Here is an 18771-nt window from a genome sequence, read left to right as displayed (position 1 = left end):
CTGGCCAAAGACTGCCCTAAGTGGAGGAAGAGCATTCAGGAGGGTGTTGATCATCTAGAGTCTCATCACCGAGAGCATGCAGAAATCAAGCGCAGACAGCGGAAGGAACATGTGGCAAACTAGATTCCCCACCCACCCTTTCCTTCAACCATTGTCTTCCCCATCTGTTACAGAGACTGTGATTCCTGCATTGGACTGTACAACCATCTGAGAACTTACTTTTAGAGTGGAAAAAAGTCTTCCTCGATTTCGAGGGACTGCCTATGAACATCCAGAGTGTGACATTTAGTGTGTTGACCATTTAATATATTGTAGATAAACAGATTGGTGAGGAATTTCACACTATGGGGGTAATTTAACTTTTATCGACAAATGACAAATGGCTGATGACGAATCATCAGCCCGTTTTAAACATGAGCCAACTATGTATGCCGCTTTAAAGCGGTAAATGCTTTTGATCTGCAGCTCAATTCATCATCATAAAACCTCGCAACATGTTCTGATGCAAATTCTGATCTGAGTTTAATGCCCTCTCTTATTGTGTTTCAGAACTAATGTATGTTTCATGCATAGATTGAGAAGTGAATTTGGAAAGTGGCAGCAACATAGTGTATTAAATGATGTTTGGAATCACCACAGGTAATCTCACTCTGGGTTGTAATTTATTCAGTTCAGCCTATTTTGTGCATATTGCGAAAGCCACACTACATGCAGGATATTTAAGCTGGCATGAATTATTGTGCATTTCTCATAACATTTTAAATTCTAAATTACAGTCTCAGAATTGTAAATCCATGGGAACCCATTATTGCAATTTACATCACATTGTTACAGTCTTTTTCTTTTCTCTACTGATGTATGTCAGTGCTGGGGAAATGGAACACTTTTCCACTTCGACATCAATCACTCACAGTTTTGGTATAACTCCTACTGCTCTGTCCCAACCTTAACCTCAGAGGACGACCCTTTATCAATATGTTAAGAGCAGACATTGACGACGAGATCCAGCACTGCCTCTAGTGCGCCAGTGCAGCCTTCGGCCGCCTGAGGAAAAGAATATTTGAAGACCAGGCCCTCAAAACTGTCACCAAGCTCATGGTCTACAGGGCCATAGTAATACCCACCCTCCTGTATGGCTCAGAGACGTGGACCATGTACAGTAGACACCTCAAGTCGCTGGAGAAATACCACCAACAATGTCTCCGCAAGATCCTACAAATCCCCTGGGAGGACAGACGCACCAACATTAGCGTCCTCATCCAGGCCAACATCCCCAGCATTGAAGCACTGACCACACTTGATCAGCTCCGCTGGGCAGGCCACGTAGTTCGCATGCCAGACACAAGACTCCCAAAGCAAGCGCTCTACTCGGAACTCATCCACGGCAAATGAGCAAAGGTGGGCAGCAGAAACATTACAAGGACACCTTCAAAGCCTCCCTGATAAAGTGCGACATCCTCACTGACACCTGGGAGTCCCTGGCCAAAGACCACCCTAAGTGGAGGAAGTGCATCCGGGAGGGCGCTGATCACTTCGAGTCTCATCGCCGAGAGCATGCAGAAATCAAGCGCAGGCAGTGGAAGGAGCGTGTGGCAAACCAAGCTCCCTGCCCCCTTCCCTTCAACCACTGTCTGTCCCATCTGTGACAGAGACTGTGGTTCTCGTATTGGACTGTACAGCTACCTAAGAACTCATGCTAAGAGTGGAAGCAAGTCTTCCCTGATTCCGAGGGATTGCCTATGATAATGATGATGTTTTCTTTTACACTTTGCACACAAGACACTTTTTGAGCTATTTGAGTAACAGTCCCAATTTAGGGACCATTTATGCATAACTATGAGGAGTTTTGTGCTGTGGGCCCATGTCCACCCTACAAGGAGTGAGACTACGCTAGGTTGACCAATGCTATCTTATATACAAGCTTATAGTCAGCAAAAGAGAGGAGACTGTCATCCCTTTAGCTGGCGTTGAAATTTAACCTATGACCCAGAGGTCAAAGGCAAATATGCTAACCCACCATGTCAGCCAGTCCCCTCTACTGCAGCCAACTTTAAATAAAAGTAATTGTCAACCTCTCAGATAAAGCAACATATATGCTGTCCAGATTGTATTTTCATTTGAAATCTAGCCCTTGTAGTACAAAATGAACCAGGGTTTTTATTTGATCTGTGTCCAATGAATCTTGCTGTTAGTATGGATGTGTGGGTGATGGACAAGGACAGCATCAGACTCCGCTCTGATACCTCTTCAACAGTTACTGTTCTGATTGACCCAAATAGCTGATCAGGCTGCTGCAGGCTGGCACTGTAGGGGCTAGGAGAGGAGCAGAGGAAAAGAAAGAAAATTTGGGTGAACAAGGAGTCAAACAGCACAGCCACATCTCTGCCATTTTGCACACTCATTTCGACCATACTGCTAAGAATTCATATTACTTGTACTGCAGTTCCTTATAAACATACAAAATATTGCTCTGTGATACTATTGAATCATTGCATTGCAGTGATGTTTCTTTCTAGGAGATGGGGGCTCCCTACATCAGTCAAAAGTAACAAGTTAGAGCGATCCAGTTGCATTTTTCAGTGTAGGGATGGTCACAAATCATGTCATGCAGGAAATGAGCAATACACTCCAAATTCCATTCTTAATGAACTGGCATTGCAGAGGGTGACAGTGATAAGCTAATGCACACACTGCTGGGAGTTTTGCACATTCTGGTGGAATCTGAGAAATAAGTGATAAGAAACATGGCGCACTTGTTTAGCCATCTCACTGTGCCCGCATGCTGTGTACAATCCCACAATTATGTGCGTGGCTAACACAAGGTTTCCAAAATCCGATTCACAACTTCAACAAAATAAAAATTTCAGCAAACAGACATTGGAATCGATTTCCCCAAAATGTTACAGATTGTCACAGCTTGCAGACATTTATTACAGAGCAGCTGAAAATACAGGAATACTGTGGATCTTTCCTTAATAGCTGAAAAGAATATTTCTCTTCTCTAGCCCAGGGGTGCGGATGCCAATTGTGGCATCCCACTCCCAGCCTGACTGACTAGGGATCAAACCTGGGATCTTCCTAGTATGCATGAGTAGGTACAGGTATCGCCAAAGGCACTCCACTGACCCACTGAGCTATTGGGAGTCCTCACCTTGTGAAAAGGTTTTAGCAAGAAGACTTTTCAGGCTGGAAATGAGGCAACTGAGTGGTGACTTTATAGAGTTATATAATCACATAGAATGTACAGCACAGAAACAGGCCATTCGGCCCAGCTGGTCTGTGCTGGTGTTTATGCTCCACACAAGCCTCCTTCCACCCGACTTCATCTCACCCTTTCTGCAGATCCTTCTATTCCTTTCTCCTTCATGTACTTATCTAGATTCCCTTTAAATGCATTTATGCTATTTGCCTCAACTATTCCATGTGGTAACAAATTCCACATTCTAACCATTCTCTGGGTAAAGAAGTTTCTTCTGAATTTTTCATTGGATTTATTAGTGACTAAGATAGTAAATGGTATGGAAAATGCAGATCAGGAAAATTATTTCAAATTAAACTATGATATCATCATTATCATAGGCTGTCCATCGGAATCGAGGAAGACTTGCTTCCGCTCTTAGAATGAGTCCTTAGGTGGCTGAACAGTCCAATACGAGAGCCACAGTCCCTGTCATAGGTGGGACAGATAGTCATTGAGGGAAGAGGTGGGTGGAACTGGTTGCCGCACGCTCTTTCCGCTGCCGGTGCTGATTTCTGCATGCTCTTGGCGACGAGAATCGAGGTGCTCAGCGCCCTCCCAGATGCACTTCCTCCATTTAGGGTGGTCTTTGGCCAGGGATTCCCAGGTGTCGGTGGGAATGTTGCACTTTATCAGGGAAGCTTTGAGGGTGTCCTTGAAACGTTTCCACTGCCCACCTGGGGCTCGTTTGCCGAGAAGGAGTTCCGAGTAGAGTGCTTGCCTATGATAGTCAGACAAGTAACCACAGCTTCAGGCTATTAAAAGGCAAGTTTAGGATTGAAGTCAGCGTGAGTTTCTGGGTAGGGAGTGCTGGGAATAAACCCTGGAATCATTTAAGAAATGATTGGATGCTACAATAGGGGACTGTATGAGCTCAATCGCCTTCCTCATTTGTATTTGCTTTGTGATCTTTCAAGGCTTATTCTTTGAATTGAAATCAAGACAGAAGTCTTGAGGGGACAATCTACTTATGCAAAAAACAGTATTAATTTATATATTATATATAAAAATATTTATATTTATTTCTATAAATTTACAGGGATATGGGAAAGAGCAGTGGAATGAAACTACTAGCTGTATCAAAGTGCTGGTACAGGCATGATGGGGCAAATTGCCTCATTTTGTGCTGTATCATTCTATGATTTATTTTTTAAATGTTCATTTGTGATGGAGGCTAGACAAGCATTTGACGGAGAAGGGAGTAGAGGGGTATGCTGATAGATTTAGATGAGGTAAGACAGGAGAAGGCTCAAGTGGAGCATAAATGGTTGGGCCAAATGGCCTGTTTACATGCCATACATCCTATGTAGTCTGATGTAAACCTGTCTTTTTCAGACAGGTACTGAATGCCATTGTTGGACTTTAGCATGGAGTATTTCTTTTTTCATGTGTGTTTCAAATGATATTGCTGCTCTTGCTCCCAGCCTTAGAGCAGAGAAGATTGAGAGAAGATTTGATAGAGGTGTTCAATATCATAAAGGGTCTGGACAGAGTAGATGGAGATAAACTGTTCCCATTGGCAGACAGTTCGAGAACCAGAGGACACAGATTTAAGGTGATTGGCAAAAGGACCAAAGGTGACAGAAGAAAAAACATTTTTACACAGCGAGTGGTTTGGATCTGGAATGCACTGCCTGAAAGGATGGTGGAGGCAGACTCAATCACAGCTTTCAAATGAGAGTTGGAAAAGTACTTGAAATAAATAAAATTACAGGGCTAAGGGGTAAGGAAGGGGGAGTGGTACTAGCTGAGGTGCTCTTGCAGAGAGCTGGCATGGGCTCGATGGGCTGAATGGCCTCCTTCTGTGCTGTAACCATTCTATATGATTCTATGATTATACAGTCAATCCTTTACTCCACTCAAGTCAAATCTACCTAACCTTTCCATTTGATCCAACGCTGCAATTCAGACTATACCACAATTCACTGGGGGGAATGTTAAGTAAAACACATTCACAGTTGGTTCCAATAATAAGAAACGATGTAACGATCTGGTTAGCGTTATATTTGAATTAAATTTTATGTGGAATGAAAATAAATAGTGGGAAATAAATCGCCTTTGATACATTGAAGTGGACGGCTGAGAAAATACACCCCTTCACCTGGGGTTGAGCGCGACCGGCTGCGGCTGTAACCCAGGGAAACGAAACAAGAAGCTTGGGGCAAAGTGTTAAGGACAGAAACTTTTTGGAAACAGCTCTTTAATTATTTAACACGGGGTTACAGTAGGTTTGGAATTTAGAACAAATTAAAGTTGGACATTGCAAAGAAACTAAACTTTTTACAAACTTTTAGTAACTTTTTTTTCTCTTCTCAGCCATGCCCACAGGCTGCAAAGTGCTGGACCCGCGGAGTTTCGTGATGATAACGCCTCTGCCCTTCCCCTCTTCCAAAGGGCTGAAGGTGAAGGCACGGAGTCTGACCGTCTACAGTCCCTGTGAGCCAAGCAGGGAACAAGTTTTCCGCGAGAATTACCACAGGAGGCAGAATCAGCTAAGCCAGCAGGGCTACCGCTCGGTCAGCTGGAAACCCTACCAGGCGATCGGCCAGCCCCTGCACCTGGAGCCCAGGCAGCTCATCCTGCACTCGCTGGGGCAGCTCGATCAGGTCAGACCCAGAGCGTTCAACAGCAGTCCTGAGTTCACCCAGCAATCACTCACACACATAGAAACATGCACAACACATACACACACACATAGAAACATGCACAACACATACACACACACACACACAGAAACATGCACAACACATACACACACATAGAAAGATGCACAACACATGCACACACATAGAAACATGCACAACACATACACTCACATATAGAAAGATGCACAACACATGCACACACCTAGAAACATGCACAACACATACACACATACATAGAAACATGCACAACACATACACACATAGAAAGATGCACAACACATGCACACACATAGAAACATGCACAACACACACACACACCTAGAAATATGCACAACACATGCACACACCTAGAAACGTGCACAATACATACACACACACACATAGAAACATGCACAACACACACACACACACCTAGAAATATGCACAACACGTGCACACATATAGAAACATGCACAACACACACACCTAGAAACATGCACAACACGTGCACACATATAGAAACATGCACAACACATACACACACATATAGAAACATGCACAACACATACACATACATAGAAACATGCACAACACGTGCACACATATAGAAACATGCACAACACACACACATGCATAACACATACACACACACACAGAAACATGCACAACATATGCACACACATAGAAACATGCACAGCACATACACACACACAAATAGAAACATACACAACACATACACAACATACACAAACAAACACACACATGCACACACACACATACACAACATACACAAACAAACATACATACACAACACACACACACACACATACACAATGCACAAATGCAAACATACACAACACCCACAAATATACACAACATACAAGCAACACACATGCTTCTTCATAGGGACAAATAGTTCTGGACAATGAAGTTAGTGGTGAAGCTGGACGTTTGAAGATTGTTTTGTGTCGACCAACTTTATAACACCTGCCACCTCATCACATCACATAGTGCTTCATAGCCAATGAGGTATTTTTGAAGTGTAATCACTGTTCTAATGTGGAGGGCAGGACCACTAAGATGGACAATGGAGGAGAAGCATTGGCGGAAGATAGTGTAGACAATGATGTCAAAGGCTGCAGAGAGATTGAGGATGAGGAGGGATAATATACCATGGTTACAGTCAAAGAGAATGTCATGTTTGATTTTGATAAGGGCCTCTTTGCTGCAATGGCAGAGGCAGAAAACTGATGGGAGAGATTCTAATGGAACTGTGGGAAATATGGGCACAGATTTGGGAGGCAAAAGACACATTCAAGGACCTAAGAGAGGAAAGAGAGATTGGAGATGGGACTACAGTTTGCAAAGATAGAGGGATCAACGGTCAATGCAAAAACAGCAGTCCAGAGCCATTTCATGAAGGGTGAAACAAACAGTATGATGCATGCCTTTGAAGTATTTTTTGCAGAGCTTGGGATAAAATAAATGCTGATTTTTTTTAAGCGGATCAGCAGGATACTGTGTTGCAGACACGCATTTATTGAGCCAAGCTCCGTCCCAGAAATTCATGGAGTGACCAAAACCAACCTGAGCAAAAATTGGCAATTCTGTGACATTTATCCACAGGCTTCCCCTCGTGATATAAAAGCAATTCATTCTAATGACATTTACAAGGGAATCACACTATGACACAACAGTTAACAAGGTAATGACCACAGTCATGGGGAGATACCAATCATTTGAATTGTAATCAGTCTGAACAACTTTCCAGTTAATGTAGTAGCACATTAAGGATGCTTTGTTCTTTCAAAGTCTGTGTATGTTTTATTTCTCTGCAAATTTGTTTTCTATTCAGTGAATGTGTAAACTCCATGTTGAATAATACACTTAGGGGGAGAAATCGGGGTCATTTGCTCCTCCTGTTTACGCCCCCGGGGACGCTAATGGGGCGCAAACGACTTTATGACTGGGTGCAACGCTGCTAACAACTCAGCGGGAGATCAGCAGCAGTGCTAAGGTGTTGCGCCCCGATCTCCTGCACCCAGAGATCGTGACGTCATCGACATGCGCATCACCCCATTAGCGCCCCGGACCCCTTGCTGCAAGTGACGTTTGAGCTGTGTTATGAATACCACTGGAGTAAACTTCATAGAACCATAGAATGATCCAACACAGAAGGAGGCCATTTAACCCATCGTGCCTGTGCCAGCTCTTTGAAAGAGCTATCCAATTAGTCCCACTTCTCCGCTCTTTCCCGATAGCCTTGCAAAGTTTTCCCCTTCAAGTATTTATCCAATTCCCTTTTTAAAGTTACTATTGAATCTGCTTCCACCACCCTTCAAAGCCGAGCTTCCAAGATCATAAAAAAATCCTGATCTCCTCCTTGGTTCTTTTGCCTTTAGTATGTGTCATCTGGTTACCGACTCTCCTACCAGTGGAAACAGTTCCTTCTTATCTACTCTTATCGAAACCCCTCATCATTTTGAACATTTATACTAAGTCTCCTCTTGACCTTTGCCATTCTAAGGAGAACAATCCCAACTTCTCTTTTCCTCTTCTCGTGTTTGGTCAGGTATCCACCGAAACTCGCTTTCACAGCCACACATGTTAACTCTGTTTCCTCTCCACAGATGCTCCTTGACCTGCTGAGTATTTCCAGCATTTTCTGTTTTTATTTCCCAACTTCTCTTGTTTTCTCTTGTATGAGAGGCAGCCTCTGTCCGTTCCAGTCAGCATGTGACAGTACAGGAAAAACAGTACATCTTTGAACCGTTGGGCAAAGAGTTCCTCCAGCACTCGAGAGGCTTCACTTCAATTTATTTTTTCTTTATCCAGGCTGTGATTGATGAGACTAACAGTGTTACAGAGGAAAATCCTGAAGAAGCAAAATGCTTGAGCTCCCCAAATGTGTCAAAGGAGAGCAAGGTAACCTTGATGTAAATCTGTGATTTTTAACAAGTATTGGACCTAGTTACAGGAAGCTGTTGACTTCGAGATCTGGGCACAATTGAATGGAGTAACAAGTGTTCACGTTCAGTTATTATTTTGTCCCTGCCCCCTGCCTGAAGGTGATGGTCTTTGCTGGAGTATGAACATAAGAACATAAGAAAAGGAGCAGGAGTAGGTCATTTGGCCCCTCGAGCCTGTCCGCCATTCAATAAGATCATGGCTGATCTGATCCTGGCCTCAACTCCCCATAACCCTTCACTCCCTTATCATTCAAAAATCTGTCTATCTCCACCTCAAATATATTCAATGACCCAACCTCCACGGCTCTCTGGGGCAGAGAATTCCAAAGATTCGTGACCCTCTGAGAGAAGAAATTCCTCCTCATCTCCGTTTTAAATGGGCGACCCCTTATTCTGAAACTATGCCCCCTAGTTCTAGATTCCGCCACGAGGGGAAACATCCTCTCTGCATCTCTGTGTGGTTCTACAGTCACCCAGATGGTGACTCTTCATCTGTTGAGTTTAGATAGCAAGACCCTGAATATCCGCAGCCCAGCTCTGCTGCCATAACTGTGATGGAGCAGGAATTGTGATGCGCTGGGAGAAAGGGAGTCTAACTCCAGCGGAGTTTCTAGGGTCAGACAATTTAAATAAATCAGGCTAGTGCTTATGACAGTATTGGTACAGATTGAGCACCTGCTAGGGCGGAAGGGATTGAGAAAAATGTGGTACTGGAAATCTGTGTGGGGGCAAAGCCAACAGCATTGGCTAAACCGTTTAGGCCGCAATGAAATCAGTTCCCTTTATCAGAAGGCAGTGTAAATGGTGCAGGCTGTAATATTCTCGGGTAATCCAGGCCATGACCCGAACTTGGAATAACCCTGTGGGGTCCACTTCTGTCACTCCACTGCAATGGACATCTTTGTTGGCATCCAGTAATCAGGGCTCAGATCAATGCTGGGTCATTAGAGGTGCACAGAATGTCTGGCCATCATGACCAGATCTTCAGTGTGGAGACTAAATTCTGCCCCATTTCCACCCCTACCAGTCCTCTTACTAATCGGGCATCTACCTCAGGTATGCCGTTATTTCTGAGGAAATTTTAGGGCCAAATTTTGGTCAGCTCTTCATCTAGAGGCATGTACATCACAGCCGAGTCTGATGCTGTCCTTGTCCATCATCAACACACTCACGATTTCCAGCATAGGTCCTGGATAATATAAGGTTTATATTTTCCTTCCTCCATTCTGAGGAATGCTGAGGACAATTGTAACAGCCCAACTATTGGTCTGGCTGAGTGCTAACTCAGCAGAGATAGAGGCCGCGAGTTCCCCTACCTGCCTGACGTGATCCCCGAGCAGCGTGGACCCCGTGGGTGACCTCGTAAAATGTCCCGACCTGTCGTCAAAAAACATCCCACCTGCCCTGCCACTAAACGTGCCCGCTGATCCCCCGAAAAATTCCCCCCCCGAGTTTTCATGTTCTTTTTCTGGCTCGGTAGCAACTTTAAATTGCACTTACTCATTTTTTGATAGCTATGCAAATCTATTTTCATAAAAATGATTTAACACTATTTATTAGTGGTAAGGGAGGAAAAGTTGAGTGTTTATTAATTGAAACAGTGAGCTCTCTTTCTTTTGGTCTTACTTTTGACATTAGAATACCAGAAGGAGCTGGCTGCTGGCAGCGGGTTTTGCCTCTATTTGTAGAGTTAATGCTTTGTTTAGCAGCCGAGCACAGGAAATGTTCTGCCTAGAGACACCTGATGAGTTGAAAAGGTAACCTATTCAGTCCTATACCTCTAAACCCGATGCATGTTACTAAATTTATCCAGATATTTGAGATGGTTTCTTCGGTCCAAGAAATGGACTCTTTGGGCCAAGTTTCCACATGATTTGCGCCTGATTTTTAGGAGCAACTGGTGGAGAACGGACTATCTTAGAAATCGCAATTCTCCACATTTTTTTTTCTGCAGTTCTAGTGAGGTAGAACAGTTCTACTTTGGAACAGAATTTTTTCTTCAAAAGGGGGCGTGTCCGGCCACTGACGCCTGATTTGAAAGTTTCCACAGTGAAAACGTACTCCAAACTAAAGTAGAATGGAGCAAGTGAAGATTTTTGTAGAACTGAAAAAACCTGTTCTACACATTAAAAAATCAGGCGCAAGTTACAAATTAGGCGTCCAGAACGAGGTGGGGGGGAGGGGGGGGGGGAAGGGAACGCATTAAATTCTACAATCAATCCTTATTTATACCTCTACAAATATTATACAAATAAATCCAACCTGAATAAACATTTATAAGCAAAGAAAAGATTAAATAAACCATCTTCCTACCTGTGTGAAAGTGCTTCAGGCACAGAGAATGCTGCAGTCAGCCTGAGGCGCCCGTTCTTCCCGCGGGGCGGGGGGAGAGGAGGCGCCCGTTCTTCCCGCGGAGGGGGGGAGGCGCCCATTCTGCCCGCGGGGGGGGTGGGGGAGGGGAGAGGAGGCGCCCGTTCTTTCCCGCGGGGGGGAGGGGTGAGGAGGCGCTCGTTCTTTCCCGTGGAGGGGAGGGAGGGGAAGGAGACAGCGGTTTGTTGCCGCGGAGGGGAGGGAGGGGAAGGAGACAGCGGTTTGTCACCGCAGAGGGGAGGGAGGGGAAGGAAACAGCGGTTTGCCGCCGCGGAGGGGAGGGAGGGGAAGGAAACAGCGGTTTGTTGCCGTGGAGGGTGGGGAGGGGAAGGAGACAGTGAGAAGGCTGCAAGTGCTGATGTGCTGATGGCAATGTGCTTTTATTAAAAAAATGTTCAAAAATTAAACAGCTACAAAGAACTACAAAAATGGCCGAGTGCCAATGTTTTTTTCACACTGTGCATGCGCGAACGCTCCAACGCGCACGCGCAGCGTTGCTGGCAGGAAAAAAACTAATTTAAATAGTACCCGCCCCCTCCCACTTACAAAATCGGCGCGAGTGTAGGCTCCGCCCCCCTGGGCGCCGAGCCAAACAGACAAGGAGCTGCAAAGCGCTCGAGAATAGCGCGTTTTTTTTCTGGCGCCGTTTTAGGTGCGAAAAACGGGCGCCCAGCTCGGAGGGGCGCCCGTTTTTTATCCTGTGGAAACTTGGGCCCTATGAGTGGAAGATCCATTTTGTAGTACCTGTGTTCTCATGTCTGTCCAGACAGTAACACCTACTGTCGTGAGATTACTGCACAAACTTTACAAGAAGACCTTTGGTGCTACTGTACGACAGGCGGCTGATCTAATATCGGCCGTTTTACAATATCGGCAAAAGTTAAAATGACGGAGTGACATGCAGTGATTCTTTTTATTTCACGTTCTAAGAGTTTATTACATAAAAGCAATGCCATACAGAAGATAACTTATGGTTAATGATGTGCAGATACAACCTGAGCAGAAGTCAATAGATTTGGCGGCACCTTATCTTTTTGATCTTTAGAGAAATCCAAATCGCTCTCATTCCAATCAACCTTTCGACAAGTTTTATTTTGGGGAGGGTCATTGATTCTGACTGAGCAGATCCAGAAGGCCACTGTGTATCCTGGAACAAGATGCTGCAATGGGAAATCAGAATGAACAATAGGATTTGCACTTCCCAAAGAAAAACACGGGCTGGATTATCGGTTGTCTAACACCTCAGTTAGCGACCAGAGGGGGTGTTAATGGGAGCGTTAGAGCTTACTGACCGGGTATGCAGCTTTTAATGCCCCGACGGAAAATTCATTAGAGGCTCACCAGGGGCGCAAACCATTAGCGCCCGGATGCTGACGATCACTCTGATCATGATATATTCCTGGTGTAACGCGCACGGCTTGTACCCCGATCGCTAAATTCGGTGCATGCGCCTCATTGAGCGCTCGCCAATAACTTCTGGAAAACCAGTCGGTACAGGCTTGCAGAGTTGTTAACTGGTGGCTACTTAAAGGGATGAGGAAGCACTTCCCTCGGCGGTCGCAGTCAGTGCAACGTTTACACACAGCACGGTGCGTGAGCCTCCGAGTTTGTAGCGGCAGACAGACATAACAGTACAGGTTGAAAACAAGTGATTTGGAAAACTTTAATGGATGCATTACCATGCTGCGCCTTTAAGACTCGGCTTTTCCCAGGATCTTATTTGGAGTGGGTCTGCAAAATGGACCGACCAAACGTTCGTTATCGCCTGCCCTCCCGCTCTGGAGTGCCTCGGCTGATTTATCGCCCCTGTTAGCTCTTCGAGCGATTCTGATGAATTTCTGGGCGGGAGGCGCAAACTTTTTCAAGGTGCTAAAAGTACCGCTCCGTCTGGATCAACATCGCAACAGATGCGCGACCAAATTTCTCCTCCTTGCGTTTTGTTTGACTTTAGTCCAAGCTGCTGAGTGGGCTATTTAGCGGAGAGGGTGATGAGTGACTGTGTGGCCTAGATATATCCTTTTTTCTTGAATGTAGCATTGGATTTCACAAAAAAACGGACGAGTTGTGTGTATAGACACAATTCTTCCAGAATTGCCAAATCTTTGAGAATCTTTTGAGGATGTAACTAGTAGAGTGGACAAGGGAGAACCAGTGGATATGGTATATTTGGACTTTCAGTAGGCTTTAGACAAGGTCCCATACAAGAGATTAGTGTGCAAAATTAAAGCACATGGTATTGGTGGTAATGTATTGACATGTATAGAGAACTGGTTGGCAGACAGGAAGCAAAGAGTAGGAATAAATGGGTCCTTTTCAGAATGGCAGGCAGTGACCAGTGGGGTACCGCAAGGTTCAGTGCTGGGACCCCAGCTATTTACTATATACATTAATGATTTAGACAAAGGAATTGAATGTAATATCTCCAGGTTTGCAGATGACACTAAGCTGGGTGGCAGTGTGAGCTGTGAGGAGGATGCTAAGAGGCTGCAGAGTGATTTGGACAGGTTAGGTGAGTGGGCAAGTGCATGGCAGATGCAGTATAATGTAGACAAATGTGAGGTTATCCACTTTGGTGGCAAAACCAGGAAGGCAGAATATTATCTGAATGGTGACAGATTAGGAAAAGGGGAGGTGCAACGAGACCTGCTACATCAGTCACTGAAAGTTGGCATGCAGGTACAGCAGACGGTGAAGAAGGCAAATGGCATGTTGGCCTTCATAGTGAGAGGAATTGAGTATAGGAGCAGGGAGGTCTTACTTCAGTTGTACAGGGCCTTGGTGAGGCCACACCTTGAATATTGTGTACTGTTTTGGTCTTCTAATCTGAGGAAGGATATTTTTGCTGTTGAGGGAGTGCAGCGAAGGTTCACCAGTCTGATTCCTGGGATGGCAGGACTGACATATGAAGAAAGACTGGATTGACTAGGCTTATATTCACTGGAATTTAGAAGAATGAGAGGAGATTTCATAGAAACATATCAAATTCTGACGGGATTGGACAGGTTAGATGCAGGAAGAATGTTCCCGATGTTGGGGAAATCCAGAACCAGGGGTCACAGTCTAACGATAAGAGGTAAACCATTTAGGACCGAGATGAGAAGAAACTTCTTCACTCTGAGAATTTTGAACCTGTGGAATTCTCTATCTCAGAAAGTTGTTGAGGCCAGTTCATTAGATATATTCAAAAGGGAGTTAGATGTGGCCCTTACGGCTAAAGGGATCAAGGGGTAGGGAGAGAAAGCAGGAATGGGGTACCGAAATTGCATGATTAGCCATGATCATATTGAATGGTGGTGCAGGCTCGAAGGGCCGAATGGCCTACTCCTGCACCTATTTTCTATGTTTCTATGTTTCAATATTCCCCCCTCCCCACCCAATGTTCCCTTTAAGCTGCACAGCCAGGTTGTGCTCTGCAGGTTGCTCTGTCTTGAATATACTCAACAACTGAGCCTCCACAGCCCTCTGGGGTAGATAATTTCAAAGATTCACAAACCTTTGAGTGAAGAAATTTCTCCTCATCTCGGTCCTAAATGGCCGACTGCTTATTCTGAGACTGTAACCCCGTGTTTAGATTCCCCACACAGGGGAAACATCCTCCCTGCATCTATCCTGTCAAACCCCTTAAGAATGTTCTAAGGTTCCTAAACTTCTGCATTTCAAAGCCATGCTCTAACCCTCTGTGTATTTGTATGGAAGGGACATGAATTAGAAATAGTGATCATAGAATCATAGAAATTTACAGCATGGAAGGAGACCATTTCGGCCTATCGTGTCCAACAAGAGGCTATCCAGCCTAATCCCACTTTCCAGCTCTATGTCCATAGCCCTGCAGGTTACAGCACTTCAAGTGCACATCCAAGTACTTTTTTAAGTGTGGTGAGGGTTTCTGCCTCTACCACTCTTTCAGGCACTGAGTTCCAGACCCCCACAATCCTCTGGGTGAAGAAATTTTCTCTCAAATCCCCTCTCAACCTCCTACTAATTACTTAAACCTTATGCTCCCTGCTTGTTGGCCTCTCTGCCAAGGGAAATGGCCCTTTCTATCCACTCTATCTAGGCCCATCATAATTTTATACACCTCAATGAGGTCTCCCCTCAAACTCCTCTGTTCAAAGGAAAACAAACCCAGCCTATCCAATCTGTCCTCATAGCTAAGATTCTCCACTCCTGGCAATGTCCTCGTAAATCTCCTCTGTACCCTCCCCAGTGCAATAACATCCTTCCTCGAATGCGGTGACCAGAACTGCATGCAGTACTCTAGCTGTGGCCTAACTAGTGTTTTACAAAGTTCAAGCATAACCTCCCTGCTCTTGTATTCTATGCCCCAGCTAATAAAGGCAAGCATTCCGTATGCCTTCTTAACCACCTTATCTACCTGGCCTGCTAGCTTCAGGGATCTGTGGACATGCACTCCAAGGTCCCTTTGTTCCTCTACACTTCTCAGTGTCCTACCATTTAATGTGTATTCCATTTCCTTGTTAGGCCTCCCCAAATGCATTACCTCACACTTCTCTGGATTAAATTCCATTTGCCACTGTCCTGCCCACCTGACCAGTTGATTAATATCTTCCTGCAGTATATAGCTTTCTTCTTCATTATCAACCACACAGCTGATTTTTGTATCACCTGCAAACTTTTTAATCATACCCCCTAAATTCAAGTCTCGATCATTATACCACAAAAAGCAAGGCACCTAGTACTGAGCCCAGCAGAACCCCACTGGGAACAGCCTACCAATCACAAAAACACCCATCAATCATTACCCTCTGCTTCCTGCCTCTGAGCCAATTTTGGATCCAACTTGCCACTTTGCCCTGATCCCATGGGTTTTTACTTTTGTGACCACTCTGCCATGTGGGACCTTATCAGAAGCCTTGCTGAAATCCATATACACTACATCAAATGCACTACCCTCATTGAACCCCCTTGTTACCTCCTCAAAAAATTCAATCAAGTTAGTCAGAGAGACACGACCTTCCCTTAACAAAACCTTGCTGACTGTCCTTGATTAATCCGTGTCTCTCTAAATGAAGATTTATCCTGTCCTTCAGGATTTTTTCCAATAATTTTCCCACCACCAAGGTTAGGCTGACTGGCATGTAATTACTCGGTCTATCCCTGTTATATATGTAAACCTGTAAATACCTTGTTTAACCACCAGAGGGCTCATCTCCTGGAGTCCCAAGGAATCCCACAATCCCTTGGGAGCACCTGTACTTAAGGAGGCCTCACAGGCTGGAGAGGCACTCTGGAGACCTGTAATAAAAAACTAAGGTCACACATTACTTTGAGCTCACAGTATCTGGTCAGACTCTTTATTTATACATAACAACTGGCGACGAGATACAGATGACGAACCCCACTGCAACGATGCAGAGAACAGTGGGCATCGTGGAGAAATTTTCAGAGGGAGAGGATTTGGAAACCTTCGTGGAGCGACTCGACCAATACTTCGTGGCCAACGAGCTGGAAGAAGAAACGAACACTGCCAAAAGAAGGACAATTCTCCTCTCATTTACAAGACACCAATGTATGGCCTCATGAAAAATCTGCTTGCTCCAGAGAACCCACAGAGAAATCATATGATGATTTGTGCACACTGGTCCGGGAGCATCTTAACCCGAAAGAATGCATTCTGATGGCGAGGTACCGGTTCTACGTACAAAAGGTCTGAAGGCCAGGAAGTGGTGAGCTACGTCGCTGAGCTAAGACGCCTTTCAGGACATTGCGAATTTGAAGGACATTTGGAGCACATGCTCAGGGACTTCTTTGTACTTGGCATTGGCAATGAAGTGATACTTCGAAAACTTTTGACTGTAGAGACCCCAACCTTGAGTAAGGCCATAGCGATAGCCCAGGCGTTCATTGCCACCAGTGACAATACCAAGCAAATCTCTCAGCACACGAGTGCTACTACAAGTACTGTGAACAAAGTAATGTTGTTTTTGAATCGCAATGTACAGGGCAGGCCTCACATGCTGCAGCTGCACGTCTGCAGATGTCTCAGAGGCCACCATCAAGAATGATGAATGCTAGGCCATTAGCACCTGCGGGGGTGATCATCGTTTCCATTCATGCCGCTTCAAAGGATATGTTTGCTAGGGCTGTGGAACAATGGGACACCTCCAATGTATGTGCAGGTGAGCTGCAAGCCCTGCTAATCCTGCAAACCACCATGCTGCAGAGGAGGACAGATCCACGGTGGATTACGACGAACCAGAGCCTCAGACCAAGGAGGCAGAGATATATAGGGTGCACACATTTACCACAAAGCATCCCCCGATAATGCTGAAGGTTGAATTAAATGGACTCCCGGTATCAATGGAGATAGATACAGGTGCGAGCCAGTCCATTATGAGCAAAAAGACTTTTGATAAATTGTGGTGCAGCAGGGCCTCAAGGCTGGCCCTGACTCCCATCCGCACTAAACAGCGAACGTACACAAAGGAACTGATTCCCGTAATTGGCAGTGCTACCGTAAAGGTCTCCGACGATAGAGCGGTGCACAAGCTACCACTCTGGGTGGTATCGGGCGATGGCCCCACGCTGCTCGGCAGGAGCTGGCTGGGGAAGATACGCTGGAACTGGGACAACGTCTGCGCGCTCTGGTCAGTCGAGGACACTTCATGTGCCCAGGTCTTAAACAAGTTCCCCTCGCTGTTCAAACCAGGCATCGGGAAGTTCCAAGGAGCAAAAGTACAGATCCATCTAATTCCGGGGACGCGACCCATCCATCACAAGATGAGAGCAGTACCGTACATGATGAGAGAGAGGGTGGAGATCGAGCTGGACCGGCTGCAACGAGAGGGCATCATTTCACCGATCAAATTCAACGAGTGGGCCAGTCCGATTGTTCCAGTCCTCAAGATGCCTGTGGGATTCGATCAGCCGCGGTGATATTCCAGAGAAACATAGAAAACGTACTGAAGGCGGTCCCGCGCACCGTGGTCTTCCAGGACGACATCTTGGTTACAGGTCGGGACACAGTCGAGCATCTGCAGAACTTGGAGGAGGTTCTTAGTTGGCTTAATCGCGTGGGGCTCAGGTTAAAATGCTCGAAGTGCGTTTTCCTGGAACTTGAAGTGGAGTTCCTGCGGAGAAGAATCGCGGCGGACGGCATCAGGCCCACCAATTCGAAGACGGAGGCAATCGAGAACGCACTGAGGCCACAGAACGTGATGGAGCTGCGGTTGTTTCTAGGACTCCTGAACTACTTTGGTAACTTCTTACCAGGTCTCAGCACATTGTAGAACCACTGCATGTCTTATTGCGTAAAGGGGACGAATGGGTTTGGGGTAAAAGCCAAGAAAATACCTTTATAAAAGCTAGATAACTGTTATCCTCAAACAAGTTGCTTGTGTTGTATGATCCATGTAAGCGTTTGGTACTAACATGTGATGCGTCGTCATACGGGGTCGGATGTGTATTTCAACAAGCTAATGAATCTGGAAAATTGCAACCGGTTGCTTATGCATCCAGAAGCCTGTCTAAGGCTGAGAGGGCCTACAGCATCATTGAAAAAGAAGCGTTAGAGGTGCTTATAGGGTAAAGAAAATGCATCAATATTTGT

The 18771-nt window shown here is 45.3% G+C and overlaps 1 protein-coding gene across 1 annotated transcript in view; it reads left to right on the top strand.

Moving 5' to 3' along the window:
* The first annotated feature begins 617 nt into the window (after nucleotides 1–617).
* The window catches only part of LOC139268885 (coiled-coil domain-containing protein 60-like), a 210121-nt gene continuing 191967 nt past the window's right edge, over nucleotides 618–18771 (top strand). Inside the window, exons 1-3 of the mRNA XM_070887687.1 lie at nucleotides 618–639; nucleotides 5555–5844; nucleotides 8698–8787. Of these exons, the coding sequence (XP_070743788.1) occupies nucleotides 618–639; nucleotides 5555–5844; nucleotides 8698–8787 (402 nt within the window). The remainder of the gene's footprint in view (nucleotides 640–5554; nucleotides 5845–8697; nucleotides 8788–18771) is intronic.

The sequence above is a fragment of the Pristiophorus japonicus genome, chromosome 8 (genome assembly GCF_044704955.1).
Source record: "Pristiophorus japonicus isolate sPriJap1 chromosome 8, sPriJap1.hap1, whole genome shotgun sequence".
Taxonomy (NCBI): Eukaryota; Metazoa; Chordata; class Chondrichthyes; family Pristiophoridae; genus Pristiophorus; species Pristiophorus japonicus.
This window is presented reverse-complemented; position numbering and strand designations above follow the sequence as displayed.